This window comes from Macrosteles quadrilineatus, unplaced genomic scaffold, assembly GCF_028750875.1.
Source record: "Macrosteles quadrilineatus isolate MER2022 unplaced genomic scaffold, UCM_ALF_1.0 Scaffold_1__1_contigs__length_201487025, whole genome shotgun sequence".
NCBI classification, from domain to species: Eukaryota; Metazoa; Arthropoda; class Insecta; order Hemiptera; family Cicadellidae; genus Macrosteles; species Macrosteles quadrilineatus.
In genome coordinates this window covers 119,938,040-119,956,197 of record NW_026542594.1, presented here as the reverse complement: position 1 = coordinate 119,956,197, position 18,158 = coordinate 119,938,040, and the positions used below count along the sequence as shown (strand labels likewise).

Here is an 18,158-nt window from a genome sequence, read left to right as displayed (position 1 = left end):
ACCTTTTCTGGTCGAATGCTTATGAAAAGAGTTCAATTTTGGCAATCTTTCATGATTTGATTTAATATAAAGGGCTAAAATAAAGGGGGATTTAATAAATGTATAAGCTAAAAACAGTCATAATTCCTATTTCTTTAAAGTGCTCTTTAGCGGATTCTTTTGATTTTGGTTTTAACATCATGCGAATTGCTTTTTTCTGAAGTTCTAGAATGCTATTTCTAGATTAAAATTTGATGTGCTCCCATAAATACACAACCCAAAAGATATGTGTGATTGAATTAAGGAATAATATATACTATTTTTAAGGTTTTTTTAAACTACTAAATCTTAAAATCTGTCTTAATGCATATTTGCCTGAATTGACTTTTTTACAAACGTTTTCAACATGACTGTCCCAGTTGAATTTATCATCTACCTATATGCAATCCAAGAAATTTTATTATTTTAACTTCATTTAGTAAAATTGTATCCATAAAAATATTAAACTCAGGCGCGTTTTTACTCGTTGAAGAAAAATTTATAATTAGTTTTTATTGGATTTGGTAATAAATTGATTTCATTTAAATATTTTATACATTTGGTAAGCTCAACTAAAGAAGAGAAATTCTTAACAAAAAATACTTAGCCTAACAACTTTTGTTGAGGAAGTATAAGTAATTAATTGGTTATGGCTATTTATGTGATCAATTGTGACCTGTAAGATAAGTCAGCCCTGAAGCTAAATTAAAAATCATTTGTCAGTTTTTTTATGAAATCCAGTGTTGACCTATACAGTGTGTAAATTAAGTATTGAAACAAATCTGTATTTTTGAAACCGAAATAGATAGAAATATTCTGTTTGTGGCAATAATTGTTAACAAAGGTTCCGCAATTTTTTACATCAAAAATATTTTTTAACCCCCCTAACAGGATAAGGGATAGGGGGTGACTTATTTTTTTCAAATAGCAACCCCATTGAGTGACCCCTCATTTTGAAGGGTTTGTCAAAAGAAACACAATGACGCAAATCCGAGGTGAATATCTCACCCCTAGCCAAAATGGCGGATATTCAAAAATGGGTGCTTTTTTACAAAAATTTAATTTTGGAATACCCGCCATTTAGGCTAGGGGTGAAATATCTACCTCGGGTTTACGCCATTGTTTTTCTTTTAACAAACCCTTCAAAATGAGCGGTCACTCAATAAGGGTTGCTATTTGAAAAAAATGAGTCACCCACTGTTAGGGGGGTTAAAAAAATATTTTTGATGTAAAAAATTGCGGAACCTTGTAACGACCCAAAACCCGTCAAGGGGTAAAAACCCGATTTTTAAAAGTTTCATTTTAAATATTATAATTGTCTACGTTCGGGGTAAGCCGCGCCCGCGTTGTCAGCGGCATCGAAGGGGCAGGAGTCCTACGTCATCGTAGAGGGGAGGACGCTAATTACCTACCCCGCCGCCAGGGGCGATGGCGAAGAAGGACCAGAAGAGCGGACCTCATAGTCAGTCGTCCACCCGCTACCGAACCGTTAGTACGCTTGCTGTTTGGAGACAATCCAACAGTCTATAACCTCCTAAATTCTGGTAAATTAAAGATTTCCCCCCATTCCTGGTAGAATCATAAGTCATCAGGTTGGTGTGCTACCGAATTTATTTTGTTTAATCTCATTTTTAGAGAAGTTTTATTATTTTTATTTTACTGTGCCGCAGTCGCGCGCACCCCGCACGCTTTTTCACGTACGAGCACACTACCTTTTGTCTTAAACCAGCTTCGGAAATCAGTTAAGTTGCCCGAACGGTTTACGTACGACTTACCCCGTTACCCCGGACCGTCCTACGTAAATTTGGTTTAAGAAACCCCGTACCGACTCTGGTGATCGACCGAGTTAAATTTTCCCCGACACGTTTACTTTGGTGATTACCAAGTATAACGACCGAGACTCGTTTTAGTTAAGTTTCTAATTAATTAGGTCATCCGCATTCTCGATAATTTATTCAAAATTCTAAATTTAACTTCACATATTTTTCGAGTGGCTATGATGAGCACTTGTTGAAGGTAAGCTTGACATTGTAAGCATTATTGTTGTATTTAATTCTGAGCCAATAAACTCGAACGATAATTAATTAACGAACACGTTAGAGTCCTGGACTATCTCATAGTAGGCTAAGCTATCTGGACAAATTTAAGGTGTGACGGAATTTCAGGTGAGACGGCAATTGCGTACTTTAAAATCTAATTTTGTCTCTCAACCCGAAATTTCGTCATAACCTTTGTTAACAATTATTTTTAACATGTTTAGCCTCTGGATCACGTAATTTACTAATAAAAAGGTTAAATACCTGTAGTACTGTCAGTGATCCTGGAATTTAGGTCAGCGACCAAGGTTTCGAACCTAAAGGTTCATTTTCAAGCAGGTACAAGTTAAAAACACATAATCCTCTTCATAACTGTGGAGAGTCGTTATAACACACAAGACACGAACACGAAAACACTAAACATTAAACAAAATTGGCCAATTATAATACTGGTACGGTAGCGTGCGTGGTGTAGCCGGCAAAAGATGAGTCATGACTGGGCACGCGTACGCGTCGATGTCGGAGCGTGACGTATGTGCCCCCTCCCACTCCCGTTGTCTTTGTCAGATCCTCGCCTTACACACTGACACTGCCATCTATCATATCTATTGCAGTATTGTACATTAATTTTGCTTCGAAGTATAATTTTTCATTGAGAAAATGGGTAGAACTGTTTTTAGATGATCGGTATATTTCAAACTCTTCGATGGTGTTCATATGCTTGCCTTTTCTGCAGTAATGCAATATGTCCAGATTGGTATCAATGTCGGTGTAATTATGGTTTGTGTCTATCGGATGGTTTGCGAATGCAGATTTGGTAGATTTTTTAGGCAGGTGTTTTTTTTAATCTTGGCGTAAACGAGCGAGCTGTTTGTCCAATGTAGTAGCTGGGACAGTCATTGCATTTAATTTTATAAATTCCTGTCTTATCAAAATTAGCAGTGTTTTGTACAATCCGTGGTTTTAGGAGATAAGATAATTTATTTGACGTTTTAAATGACATTTTAAAATTGTTTTTAGTCATTTCAGATTTAAGGCTATTGTTCAATACTGTGCCATATTCAGTGGAAACGTATTTCTGCTTATCTTTTGACACCTTAGGCCTACTTTCATTTTTACACCTTAGAGTTAGTCGACAAGTTATCAAAAATTAATTACAACCCACGATACAACATGGCCTCATTTGACATTGTTAACCTGTTCACTAATGTTCCAATCAACAAAACAATAAATATTCTTATTTTGCTAATTTTGATAAGACAGGAATTTATAAAATTAAATGCAATGACTGTCCCAGCTACTACATTATCTACCAAATCTGCATTCGCAAACCATCTGATAGACACAAACCATAATTACACCGACAATGATACCAATCTGGACATATTGCATTACTGCAGAAAAGGCAAGCATATGAACACCATCGAAGAGTTTGAAATATACCGATCATCTAAAAACAGTTCTACCCTTTTTCTCAATGAAAAATTATACTTCGAAGCAAAATTAATGTACAATACTGCAATAGATATGATAGATGGCAGTGTCAGTGTGTAAGGCGAGGATCTGACAAAGACAACGGGAGTGGGAGGGGGCACATACGTCACGCTCCGACATCGACGCGTACGCGTGCCCAGTCATGACTCATCTTTTGCCGGCTACACCACGCACGCTACCGTACCAGTATTATAATTGGCCAATTTTGTTTAATGTTTAGTGTTTTCGTGTTCGTGTCTTGTGTGTTATAACGACTCTCCACAGTTATGAAGAGGATTATGTGTTTTTAACTTGTACCTGCTTGAAAATGAACCTTTAGGTTCGAAACCTTGGTCGCTGACCTAAATTCCAGGATCACTGACAGTACTACAGGTATTTAACCTTTTTTTTAACAATTATTGCCACAACCAGAATATTTCTATCTATTTCGGTTTTAAAAATACAGATTTGTTTTAATACTAATTTACACACTGTATTACAATCAGGCAATCAATCCCCATTATAATTATTCAGGTCTGAAAATATGTGTAACTGAGGATCAGTCATAGTTCCTAATTTTATCATTACCTGTTATAATTTTTTAATGGTTACTAGTGTAGTTTTTTCACTTTATCATCTTAAAATATGTTTTGATTTTCCATTCTTCACGTCAATACTACTTTATACAACATTTTAAAATGCCTATTGCTCTTAATTTGGGCATGATAAGTTAGTTATTCATTGTGTTACTCAGCTGTCCTTGTCCACTCGTACATGATGAGTGGAGAGAACATTCGGTGGCGCAGCATGATGGAGAATGGCCTGAATCTGAGTGGGCTGTTGACTAGTGGCGCTACGGTGGCCAGTGCTGGAACCAGCAATAACAGTCGGCAGCGGCCTGCATCCTGGGACCTGCTAATCATAGGAGTTATACGTCTGGTGACCAACTTGCTGCATGTGCCACTAGAGGCTCCTCAGCCTAGCCAGACAGACGAGCACAAGGCAGCCAACACTAGACCTCCCTGTGTAGCTGACATGGGTGAGTCACAGTTTATGCATTTCCTTACATGCTTTCTTACTTACAGTAATAATATTTGTAAGTCATGTTTTATAAGTATATTTTTGAAGTTGTGAAGTGTGATCTGCTAATGTGTACATGTCTTTGTAGTGGTACAAGATGATAGCACCATGAACTGCCTGTTAAGCTCTCTGGGCATGTCCTCACCGGCCGCCATAGCTGACTCTTTAGAGCCTTCCTCTGTAGGACAAGCTGTGTTCCAGCTACTCTCCACATTAGCCCGTAAAGTCACCTCACCAAAGTTCATTCTCAAGCCAGTTGTTTCGTATATTGCCAGACGTAAGTGATATTCTTCAGTTTAGATAAACTTTATACAGTACAGTCCCTCAAACTCTGCGTAATGTGGACTGAAAGAGTGTTTGAGAAATAGCATGCCATTGAAAACAATGAAAAATTTAAACTGACACAACATAGCATTTATTTCTCAGTTCTTTTCACATGTATGTATAGAACTACATTCACTACAAACTACTACTAATTTTTGTCTTAGTTATTCTGTTATATTTTTTTTTATTTGATTGAACTGTAATATTGCCATAAGCTTTCTCTAATCATCGTAAGTAAATGTTTATAAGGGTTTTAGTATTTTATATCTAATGAATATAACCCAGTATACATGTTTGCAAATAATAATAATTTTTTTGTCTCTATTAAGCTACGTGTCTGAAAAATAGTCTTTCTAGATCCACAATAGTAAATATACATATATATGTATAAACAAGAAAATAAAAATATATGTATATGTAGCCTATATATACTTTTTCTATTTGTGTCATTTCAAACCATATATTAGTTAGTCAATGTCCCACAATCGGTTGATCTCATTGTTAAGGCAGTTACAAAAATACTCCAGAAGTCTGGGAATTTCAGTTTATTTTAATTCAATCATGATTCTTTTATCATTTAAAGCTAGTGATGGGCGGATCCAAGAAAATGTCGTACCGGATCCGGATCCAGATACACGCTGTCATAAGGTCGGGTTAAAAAAAACCTAATTGACAGAATGCCAATTTAAATCATACTTTTATTATTTTTTATCACGAAGCATCGGGTGGGATTGAAATACTAACGGGATATTTTCGAGACGAGATTATAGGCCGTTAGCTGATCATCCAGGTACAAAACTAAGAACTAGAGGTGTGCAGATATCCTAAAAATCGGGTCGGATTCAGTTTGGAAAGATACATGCCATTGCCATATATGTTATTTATTTGTATCAAGAGACAAACAAGGAAACATGGCCTTGCCATATAAGTTATTTGATCAAGAGACAAACACTGAGACAGGGCCTTGCCATATATGTTATTTGCATCAAGAGATGACCCTGAGACATGGCCTTGCCATATAAGGTATTTGCACCAAGAGACAAACACTAAGACATGACCTTGCCATATACGTTATTTGCATCAAAAGACAAACACTGAGTCATGGTCTTGCCATATAGGTTATTTGCAACAAGAGACAAACAGTGAGACATGGCCTTGCCATACAAGTTATTTGCATCTAGATACAAACATCGAGACATGGCCTTGCCATATAAGTTGTTTGCATCAAGAGACAAACACTAGGGAAAAACGGTCTTGTACATGGATACAGATAGCTTTGTGTTAGTAAAAAATCGGGGTTGTACAGTGATACAGATAGCTTTGTGTTAGGAAAAAAATCAGAGATGTACAGTAATACAGACAGCTTTATGTTAGTAAACGAATCGGGGTTGTACAGTGATACATATAGCTTTGTGTTAGTAAAAAAATCGGAGATGTACAGTAATACAGACAGCTTTATGTTGGTTAACGAATTGGGGTTGTACAGTGATACAGACAGCTTTGTGTTAGTAAAAACATTGGGGCTGTACAGAGATAAAGACAGCTTTGTGTTAGTAAACAAATCGGGGTTGTATGGTGATACAGACTGCTTTGTGATGGTAAAAAAATCGCGGATGTACAGTAATAGAAAGAAAAAAAAGAAAAAAGAAAGAAAGAAAAAAAACTTAAACATCTTAGTAATCTTATCTGCTGAGACCCTTTCATTGTAGCTATTGTAGCTTCTAGTTGCTTATTTTAATCTTTGGTTACATTAGGAAATTCTACTCTAAATTAATTTTGTGTTATTGTGTCCTAATTTTGTACATATTAACTTTTATGAAATGTAGTAAATGTTTTAATTAGACAATTAAAATCACTATTTATCCACAATATACCAGATAGCAGATTTAGAACTCTTTTTCCGCACACGGGCTTATGCCTATGCTAAAAAATATATTTATTTTTAATTTATATCTGTTTATTGTATTGTTTAAATTTTGGAAATAAACGATTTGACTTTGACTTTGAATACAGACAGCTTTATGTTAGTAAATGAATCGGGGTTGTACAGTGATACAGACTGCTTTATGTTAGTAAACGAATCGGGTTTGTACACAGTGACACAGATAGCTTTGTGTTAGTAAAAAAATCAGAGATGTACAGTAATACAGCTTTATGTTAGTAAATGAATCGGGGTTGTACGGTGATACAGACTGCTTTGTGTTGGTAAAAATATCGGGGTTGTACAGTGAGTGATCCAGACAGCTTTGTGTTAGTAAACAAATCGGGGGGAAATCGGTCTCTTACATGGATACAGACAGCTTTATGTTAGTAAGCAAATCGGGGTTGTACAGTAATACAAACAGCTTAGAGCTAGAAAAAACATTCGGGGTTTTACAGTGATACAGACAGCTTTTTGTTAATAAACAAATCGGGGTTGTACAGTGATACAGACTGCTTTGTGTTGGTAAAAAACTCGGGGCTGTACAGTGATACAGACAGCTTTGAGCTAGTAAAAACATTAGGGGTTGTACAGTGATACAGACAGCTCTTTTGCTAGTAAAAAAATCGGGGTTGTACAGTGATACAGACTGCTTTGTGTTAGTAAACAAATCGGGGTTGTACAGTGATACATACAGCTTTGTGCTAGGAAAGAAATCGGGGTTGTACAGTGATACAGACTCCTTTGTGTTTAGTAAACAAATCGGGGTTGTACAGTGATACAGACAGCTTTATGTTTAGTAAACAAATCGGGGTTGTACAGTGATACAGACAGCTTTATGTTAGGAAAAAAATCGGGAAAAAATTTCAAAAAATCGGATCCAGCCCAAGATCCGGAATTTTTTGGATCCGATCCGGTGCCGGTTCTAGCTCAGATCCGGCGGATACGGTAGTCCGATATCCGGATCTGACCATCACTATTTAAAACATGTCAGATAAAGGGAAAAATCTGTTTTGTGCAGAAAGAATTTCTCGTATCCGAAAGCCGCAGATAAGGCAACAAAAGCAGGCATTCCTACAGCCAATCCAGGCATGCCAAACGATACGCTAGCAATATCTATGGATGAGAATAATTATCAGGACAAACCTTTTATTGAATGTCAGAAATTTTCTAATATAGATGAATTTAGAAATAGTTTTAATAGTTCAGATTCACTTTGTAACCAAAAATTCAGTTTTAGAGTATTACAGTTAAATATTCGGAGCTATAATAAAAACTTTGACGAGTTTTTAGTTTTATGGCATGGTCTCTAGATAAAATTTCATTGTATAATTTTGACTGAAGTTTGGTTGAGGAACGACAGTGAGCTCACAGCCCTAGAAGGCTATACCCTGTTTAGAACATACAATAGCCTCAATCAATGTGGTGATGGTCTGGTTGTGTACTTAGATGACACGTTATTAGCAACATGTAACCAGATTTGTATTGGTGGAGTCGCCACCAGCTTGTCCATAGTTTTTACCTGGGCCAATATTGATTGTGAATTAATATGTATCTACAGAAGTCCCTCCTCGTCACTAGCTTAATTTAACGACGGTCTTCAAACATTTCTTAGTACGACAAACTGTCACTTAAAATTATCGCCGGTGACATTAACTGTGATATTTGTAATCCATGTTTAATTTCACAAGAGGAACGATACCTTGACTTGCTTCATGAATTCGGATTTATTCCATGTATAGATCAAATCACGCGGCCAGTTAGTGATACATGTATCGACCATTATTTTATAAAACTGCAAAACAGGCTGAGTGTCAATGCTTCTGTTTTACAAACTTACATTACAGATAATTTTATTGTTTCTCTTGAACTGAAAAGCATTACAGGTATTAGTAAGGTCAACGAGTTTACATACAAGAATACTAATTGGAAAAATATAACAGAAACCTTGAAATTTCAAAATTGGCGACAAGTTTTGAATTCAAATGACTTAGATGCAGCAACTATACATTTTAATTTGATTTTGCAGAATATCATAGAACAAAACACGTCCCAACAAATATTGAGAGCTAAAACGGCTAAATTAAAACCATGGATTACAAATGGTCTTCTTACTTCTATCCGCAATCGAGATAAATTAAGAAAGAGGGTTAAGCAAAACCCATTCAACACACAGCTCCGTGTTAGAAATGTCAGATACCGTAACTCATTGAAATCCTTACTAAAACGTGCAAAAATTGATTATTATAGAAATAAATTAGACGAGTCCCAGAGAAATCCAAGAAAATTCTGGGAAATTATTAATGATGTAGCGGGGCGTCCTGCTGGCAACGGAAATTTTCAGTGTGAACCGGGATACTGCCCCCACCAACGATATTAAACTCATTTGTGACACTTTCAACGAATACTATGCCTCTGTTGGATCTCAGCTAGCCGCTGCAGCCCGCCGGCCCCTTGGAGGTCGATGACGCTGAACACGCCACCGATTCCCAGTTCTCACTAAGGCCTGTCACCGTTGAGGAGCTTTTAAAAGTTATAAAAAGTATTAGAGGCAACTCTGCACCGGGATGGGATGGCATTCCCTCAAAATTTATAAAAAATAATGTAGACTCTCTCATTTTACCAATATTATACATAATTAACCTTAGTATACGGGAAGGGAAGTTCCCAGAGGTGTTTAAAGTTTCAAAAGTCATACCTGTTTATAAGTCTGGCCAAAAAAACCTAACAATAAATTACAGACCAATTTCATTAATTTGCACAGTGTCTACAATTCTTGAAAATGTGTAAAACTCCAGCTATCGGATTACCTTGAACAAGAGAAAATGGGATCACATCATTTGTCCAAGTTTTCAACTGTCCGAGTTTGCTAAAAATTACAAAATATTTGAAAAATCAATTGTCCGAGTTTTCATTTGTCCGAGTTTTGATAAATAACTAATAATAATTAGATAAATCAACTGTCCGAGTTTATTAAATTATTTTAAAAAATATCGAAATATCAAGTGTCCGAGTTTTCAACTGTCCGAGTATGGTTTAAATAATAATAATATTTGGTTGAATCGACTGTCCGAGTTTTTAAATTATTAAAAAAAATATTGAAATATCAACTGTCCGAGTAGGGTTAACATCAAATGTGACACTGCGCGCCGAGACTAGCGTGTCTATGGCGCCTGGTCAGAAGCCAATGTAAACCTCTTCTGCGAAGGAGTCAGGCATTGTGCAAGCCACGAGAGCCTCTCACGTCGACTTAAGAAAAATTATATTATTTTTATTATAAGACTAATTTTACAATTTTTAATTATAAAATTAAACTGTCATCACCTAACACAACCAACCAAACTTACTGATAATATAAAATACCCCCGCCGCAGTAAACCTGCAGACGAAGCGGTATTTCAACTTGTCTGATTACATATTTACTCAAATATTTCCATAAATAAGCGAGTGCTTAGGTTTACTGCTAAGGGGAAGGTAAACAGTGTTTTTTGACCATACATCAATAGTATAGGATAAAATTAATAAAATTTCCAAATTTGATCAATATATATCCATAATCAAGAAAACTAAAACAGTTTTCATCTTCTCCATAAGAATAACATGAGCATTTTAAATTTGCATTTTTTTTTTATTTTCTCCGTAACCATGAGGCATACAACAAAGCTTCAATATACTAAATTATTTCTTTTTTTAGTTGTACAAAATGGTTGAGAAATATATTCCAAAATGTTATGATTTTAGGGTCAAAATTGGGAAAATCCCATTTTTACCCCATAAACCCCCGTTCCCATTGTCCGGTCAAAAAACTCTGTTCTTAAGTCGACGTAACTGGCTCTCGCGGCTCGCACAATGCCTGACTCCTTCTCAGAAGAGGTTTACATCGGCTTCTGACCAGGCGCCTTAGACACGCTAGTCTGGGCGCGCAGTGTCACATTTGATGTTGACCCTACTCGGACAGTTGATATTTCAATATTTTTTAAATAATTTAAAAACTCGGACAAATGAAAACTCGGACAGTTAATTTAACCAAATATTATTATTATTTAAACCATACTCGGACAGTTGAAAACTCGGACACTTGATATTTCGATATTTTTTAAAATAATTTAATAAACACGGACAAATGAAAACTTGGACAACTGATTTTTCAAATATTTTGTAATTTTTAACAAACTCGGACAGTTGAAAACTCTGACAAATGAACCTCACCCGAGAAAATTATGTGTGACGCGCAGTACGGATTTAGACAGAACCGCAGTACAACACACTCATTATTTGAAATAACCAAATTTATTTCTGAAGAAATAAATAATAAGAACGTGTATTGATAACATTCCTAGATTTGGCTAAAGCATTTGATTCCATTAACAGACAATATCTAATTTCTAAATTGAGACTAGTTGACATCGGTGGTCATTCATTAAACTGGTTTATCAGCTATTTAGAAAATCGTTTACAATATGTGTCCATCAACGGTGTTGATAGTGATGAAAATAGCATTGACTATGGAGTGGTCCAAGGCAGTACACTCGGGCCCCTCCTATTCTTGATATATATTAACAACCTTTCAAAAGTCGGAACTAAAGGGAAAGTTTTTTTGTTTGCTGACGACATGGCCATGGTATTGTCTGGACGCACGTGGGACGAGGTATATGAACATGCTTCTACAGACATTTATAAAATTAAACGCTGGTTAGACCAAAACACGTTAACCCTTAAGATAAATAAAACAAAAAGCTTACCAATATTTTTAAGAGTGTAAGTGACCCTAGCCCTAGGCAACTATTTCTTCATACCTGCGGCGACTTTCGGTCAGCGGCTTGTACTTGTGACGTCATAGTGCGGGTAGAGAAGTACACTTATCTAGTAATTATAATTAATCAAAAATTTAGTTGGGCTCACCACATTCATTATCTCAAACAACGACTTAGAAAGCTCATATATGCATTTTCTCAACTTGCTGGTGTTCTGACCACGGATTACTGTAGGACAGTTTACTATGCCTACGTGCAGTCTTTGCTTCAATATGGTATACTGGCGTGGGGCGGTGTCTCAGCCTCTATGCTTGAGCCTCTGGCTGTTGCGCAGAGGTCATTAATCAAAACCGTCCTAAACAAACCATCGAGTCATCCAACAGAGGATCTGTACTCAGATTTTCGTGTTCATGATATACGACAGTTATTTGTTAAAACTCTTTTAGTCTTTATTAGGTCAAACAAAAACAACATTTTTACCAATTTGCAGCATAACTATCCCACAAGACATAGAATCAACTTTGGTTACCAATTTCCTAGATTAAATATAACCTCCCTAAAAAGTAACCCATATTTTATGGCCCATATCTTATATGGCATCTTCCGCCACAAATCCTGCAGTATGAGGAGAGCAGTTTCCCGGTGTACAAAAGAAAGGTGAGTACATGGCTTGCCAGCATTGGCCGGACGGCTACGGAGGCGCTGATAAAATCCCCATATAATTGAGCTTATTAGAAAAAATGTAAAATGTTAGTAAACTGCTGAGACCCTGGCATTGTAGATACATTTTTAGTTGTTAACTTAATCTTTTGTTACTTTAAGAAATTCTACTCTGAAATTACTTATTGTGTTATTTTGTCCTAATTCAATTTAGTACATGTTAACTTTTAAATGATGTTTTATTTAATATCTACTTATTTTTAAATAAATAAATATAGGATGGAGAGGACACAGCTAACTCACCTGATGAAAGGTTGCAGACGAGTCAAAGAACACATAAAATCACACACATAATATACTTAATATTTCGCCTCTTTCAGAGGCTTCTTCAGAAGTAGGCCTAGATGGTGGTTACAAAACAACAGGTTGTTTTGTAACCACCATCTAGGCCTACTTCTGAAGAAGCCTCTGAAAGAGGCGAAATATTAAGTATATTATGTGTGTGATTTTATGTGTTCTTTGACTCGTCTGCAACCTTTCATCAGGTGAGTTAGCTGTGTCCTCTCCATTCTATATTTATTTATTTAATCCAAGCTAAATGCTTTTTCCTAAAAACATACTACTTATTTTTAAGGAATAGTCACCCAGTTAAATATATTAATACATGCTTTACTTAGACAAATAAAATTATTGTATATCTAGAATGTAACAAATATTGTTTATAGCAGATCTAGAACTCTTTTTCCGCACACGGGCTTATGCCTATGCGGAAAAATATATTTCTTTATAATTTGTATCTGTGTATTGTTTTGTTTAACTTTTGGAAATAAACGATTTGACTTTGACTACACCATAACAACGAAATATTTCAATCCAACTCGTTGAAATAAATACTAGGGATGGACGGGTCCCGAAATTTCGGGAATTTTTCGGGAAAAAAATATTCCCGATTATCGGGACGGGATTACATTTTAATCGGGAATTTTTCGGGACGGGATTTGGTCCGATCGTCGGCGATTTTGCCGCTTTGCGAGTGCCGATGACGCCGCTATTGCGAGCGCAGGAGACGAAGTCATTTCGCCGTGACCGCGGAGTCCTACCGACGATCGCGCTGTGACCGCGGAGACATGCCGACGATCATGCCGTGACCGCGAGTCATACCGACGATCCCCCCTTGACAGCGGAGTCATACCGACGATCGCGCCGTGATAGTGGAGTCTTACCGACGATCGCGCCGTGACCGCGAGTCATACCGACGATCGCGCCGTGACCGCGAGTCATACCGACGATCGCGCCGTGACCGCGGAGTCCTATCGACGATCGCGCCGTGACCGTGGAGTCCTACCAACGATCATGCTGTGACCGCGAGTCATACCGGCGATCACCCCGTGACCGCGGAGTAATACCGACGATCACGACGTGACCGTGGAGTCCTACCGACGATCGCGCCGTGACTGTGGAGTCCTACCGACGATCATGCCGTGACCGCGAGTCATACCGACGATCGCGCCGTGACCGCGGAGTCCTATCGACGATCGCGTCGTGACCGCGAGTCATACCGACGATCACGCCGTGACCGTGGAGTCCTATCGACGATCGCGCCGTGACCGTGGAGTCCCACCGACGATCATGCCGTGACCGCGAGTCATACCGGCGATCATCCCGTGACCGCGGATCACGACGTGACCGTGGAGTCCTACCGACGATCGCGCCGTGATAGTGGAGTCTTACCGACGATCGCGCCGTGACCGCGAGTCATACCGACGATCGCGCCGTGACCGCGGAGTCCTATCGACGATCGCGCCGTGACCGTGGAGTCCTACCAACGATCATGCTGTGACCGCGAGTCATACCGGCGATCACCCCGTGACCGCGGAGTAATACCGACGATCTCGACGTGACCGTGGAGTCCTACCGACGATCGCGCCGTGACTGTGGAGTCATACCGACGATCACCCCATGACCGCGATCATTTTGACGATCGCACCTTGACCGTGACCGCGAGTCAAAAGTTTCTATAGGTACCTGTATATTATTACCCAATTTTTTGGTTTTTATAGATCAGTACCACAAACGGTAAAAATTGATTTTGTATGTCTTTTTTTGGTAACTGCAGTATGACTCAAGACTTTCTTTTTATGCACAGAAAAAATCCTGTCCCGTCCCGTCCCGAACTAAAAATTCAATCCCGTCCATCCCTAATAAATACATTAGTTAATTTTTTCATTAAGTTGATGGTTATGGTTCTGATTAACAAACTGACTGGCTAGATGCTAAAGATTCGGTTGTTAAGTATGCATGACCAAGGATTGCTCACAGAGCGTAGGGTTCTATGGAACTGACATCAGATTGTATGTGTGTGACAGACAACAGCGGGTTGTCAGAGGGATTGTTGTCGCTGGTGCTGCGTGTTCTGGATGGTGCAGAAGCTCTACAGGAATGGTTGTCTCTGGGAGCTGTGGAGGTGGTGTGTGATAACCTGGTGAGAACCAGTGATGGACCTAGCACAGTGTCTGTAGTCATGCAACACCTCAGTCTGCCATTGCCACTGCCACCACACAACAAGAAGACTGCGGACATAGCCTCTGGTCTGCTCAACTTTGCTCCATTTGGTAAGCACCTCACCAATAGCACCAGGACAGAAAAATTCAAACACTTTTTTAAAATAAGAAAATCTAATAGATGATAAGCCAACAGTATCAACGCTGTAACGTAAGGTTTCTTAATTAAATAGGTTTAAAAACTTATTTAAATCTTCCTTGAAACTAAAATCGCTTGAAATAATTTTAATACTGGTTTAATTTACCTCTGTCAATATGGTCCTTGCGTAGTTTGTCACTACTGCAGTTTCTTAGAAAAATTCATAGAAAAAACTACATACTACATTCATATAAAAAAAGACATAACCATCTTCTTGAAATAATTTACTTATAGTTAAGTTCCTGAAGTTAAATTTAAGAAAAATAAATACGGTAGTGCAGTTATGTCTTTTTATTAACACCAGTTAAAATATACAGTGGTGTTGATAGGTAATGTACCAGTGCAGTAGGGTAAATTTAGTAAAGAAAATAGAGATGGGCGTTATTTAACGTAACAGGATGAATAACACTGTTCACCCTCAAGCAGGCACTTCACCAGTAAAACAGCAGCGGACGCATGCAGAGTTTTTTCTGCAACACTGAATACTGTAGCACAAATTTTACCTATTTTACTTGTTGTTATAATACAATATTGTATGCATATGTTGAATAACCTAATTTCATTGTTAATAACATTATTTTTTCAGCTAAATATGAGTAATATTTCAAATAAACATATTGAACAATTTTTTAGTTTTATAGGTTTCACTGTCGGTGTTACGAGAGCATGCGGAGTTTTATTCTGCAATAATGCAATTATACATATGCAAACAAAATATATTTGATGATAATTATAAATGAAATAATATATTTAAACATGTTTATATTTTTGAGGTATAAAATATACACACAGTCATTCTACCTGGAGTTGGCTTGCGTCCTTTAATTGGTTTAAACTTTTTGAAAAGTGGTGTTGTGATGGGGCTTAATTCCACAGGAGGCTCGTCTGATGTAACTATGGTTGATGTTGTTGGGGTAGTGAAGAGTGATCTACGGGAAGTTGATGGTTGACTCGCTGTCGCAGCCAACTGTGATGTGTTACTGGTTGCTTGTGCGGGGGTGTGTTGAATGTCAAGAGATAGCGAGAGCTTGGTCGGAACAGCGTTCTGATTTAACTTAGTTTTTAAGGAACTTGTAAAACATTCGTCTGTAAAGTACAGTTCAGACACCACTTTACGGTTTAGCGTCGTAGGAGCCAAGCATGATAGGTGTCATTTGCACAGTAGACAATCCATTGTTCACAAATATCTGCCCTTTTAATAGGGAATGTAAAAAAACGCAGGGAAGGATTGCGACCATTCGTGTTGCTGTAGTCAGCAAAACAACACCTATGTTGTCTTGGTATCACATCATTTGTCCGAGTTTTCAACTGTCCAAGTTTGTTAAAAATTACAAAATATTTGAAAAATCATTTGTCCGAGTTTTCAACTGTCCGAGTTTTGATAAATAAATCATAATGATTAGGTAAATCAACTGTCCGAGTTTTCATTTGTCCGAGTTTATTAAATTATTTTTAAAAATATCGAAATATCAGGTGTCCGAGTTTTCAACTGTCCGAGTATGGTTTAAATAACAATAATATTTCGTTAAATCAACTGTCCGAGTTTTCATTTGTCCGAGTTTTCAACTGTCCGAGTAGGGGCTACATCAAAATGTGACACCGCGCGCCGAGACTAGCGTGTCTAAAGCGCCTGTTCAGAAGTCGATGTAAACCCCTTCTGTGACGGAGTCAGGCATTGTGCGAGCCGCGAGAGCCCCTCACGTCGAATTAAGAAAAATTATTTTATTTTTATTATAAGACTAATTTTACAATTATTTATTTATTATAAAATTAAACCCTCATCACCTAACACAACCAACCAAACTTGCTGATAATATAAAATACCCCCGCCGCAGCAAACCTTCAGACGAAGCAAATTTAAACTTGTCTGATTACATATTTACATAAATAAGCGAGTGCTTAGGTTTGCTGCTACGGGGAAGGTAAACAGTGTTTATTTGACCATACGTCAATAGTATAGGATCAAATAAATAAAATTTCCAAATTTGATCAACATATCCATAAACAAGAAAACTAAAACAGTTTTCATCTTCTCCATAAGAATAACATGGGAATTTTAAATTTGCATTTTTTTTATTTCCTCCGTAACCATTAGGCATATAACAATGCTTCAATATACTACATTATTACTTTTTTTAGTTCTACAAAATGGTTGTAAAATATATTCCAAAATGTTGTGATTTTAGGGTCAAAAATGGGAAAACCCCATTTTTACCCCATAAATCTTCGTTCCCATTATCCGATCGCGCTGGTTCGCTGGGTCGAATAAATGTATGTTTACACGTTTATACCAAATATCATCCAAATCGGATCACTTTTGTTCGAGTTGTCGTGCTAACGGACACATATTTATTATTAATTTGAACATATATGGTGTTTTTGGTCTCTGGGGACCTCAAAACGCAAAAGTGAATCGGTCGCGGGTCCAGGTCTTACCGTGAGACCTTATTCCCTATACGGGAAATTCACAAAAAAGATATAAAATAAAAATCTAATATATAAAACAAATTGTCGCTACACAAAATAACGATAAATGCACAAATTTAAGTTACAATCTTGCTGACACGATCCGTCATAGCAACACAAAACAACGATAAATACACACATTTAAGATACAACCATACTAACACGATCCGTCTTGGGGGTTATGTTTACACAAACTCAAATAGAAAAAAAAGTGCTCAATGCGTTTCATTGAATTGAAAAATAAATAACCGCAATTAAATTATACAGCTGATCAAAATTTAAGCAATTAAGTTCTCCATAACGATAACATGGGAACCTTCAAAGCCACTGGGGCCAGGGCCCATGGGGCTATTTCAAACATGTAAGGCCAGTTTGCAAATCTACGCGACACGCTCTTTCCAATGAGACGTCAATGGATAAAATCGGTTAAGAAATGGCGGAGGAGTTCAACCAACAAAATTTCATGTAGCGTTATATGGATAGAAGATCCTCTCGCACAATGCCTGACTCCTTCGCAGAAGAGGTTCACATCGACTTCTGACCAGGCGCTTTAGACACGCTAGTCTCGGCGCGCGGTGTCACATTTTGATGTTGCCCCTACTCGGACAGTTGAAAACTCGGACAAATGATATTTCGATATTTTTTTTTTTTAATTTAAAAACTCGGACAAATGAAAACTCGGACAGTTGATTTAACAAAATATTATTATTATTTAAACCATACTCG

General features: G+C 37.5%; 1 protein-coding gene across 1 annotated transcript in view; it reads left to right on the top strand.

Moving 5' to 3' along the window:
• Positions 1-18,158, top strand: part of LOC129000182 (baculoviral IAP repeat-containing protein 6) — a 274,298-nt gene that overhangs the window by 178,666 nt on the left and 77,474 nt on the right. The window contains exons 39-41 of the mRNA XM_054427130.1: positions 4,282-4,566; positions 4,696-4,884; positions 14,633-14,878. Coding sequence (XP_054283105.1) covers positions 4,282-4,566; positions 4,696-4,884; positions 14,633-14,878 — 720 coding nt within the window. The remainder of the gene's footprint in view (positions 1-4,281; positions 4,567-4,695; positions 4,885-14,632; positions 14,879-18,158) is intronic.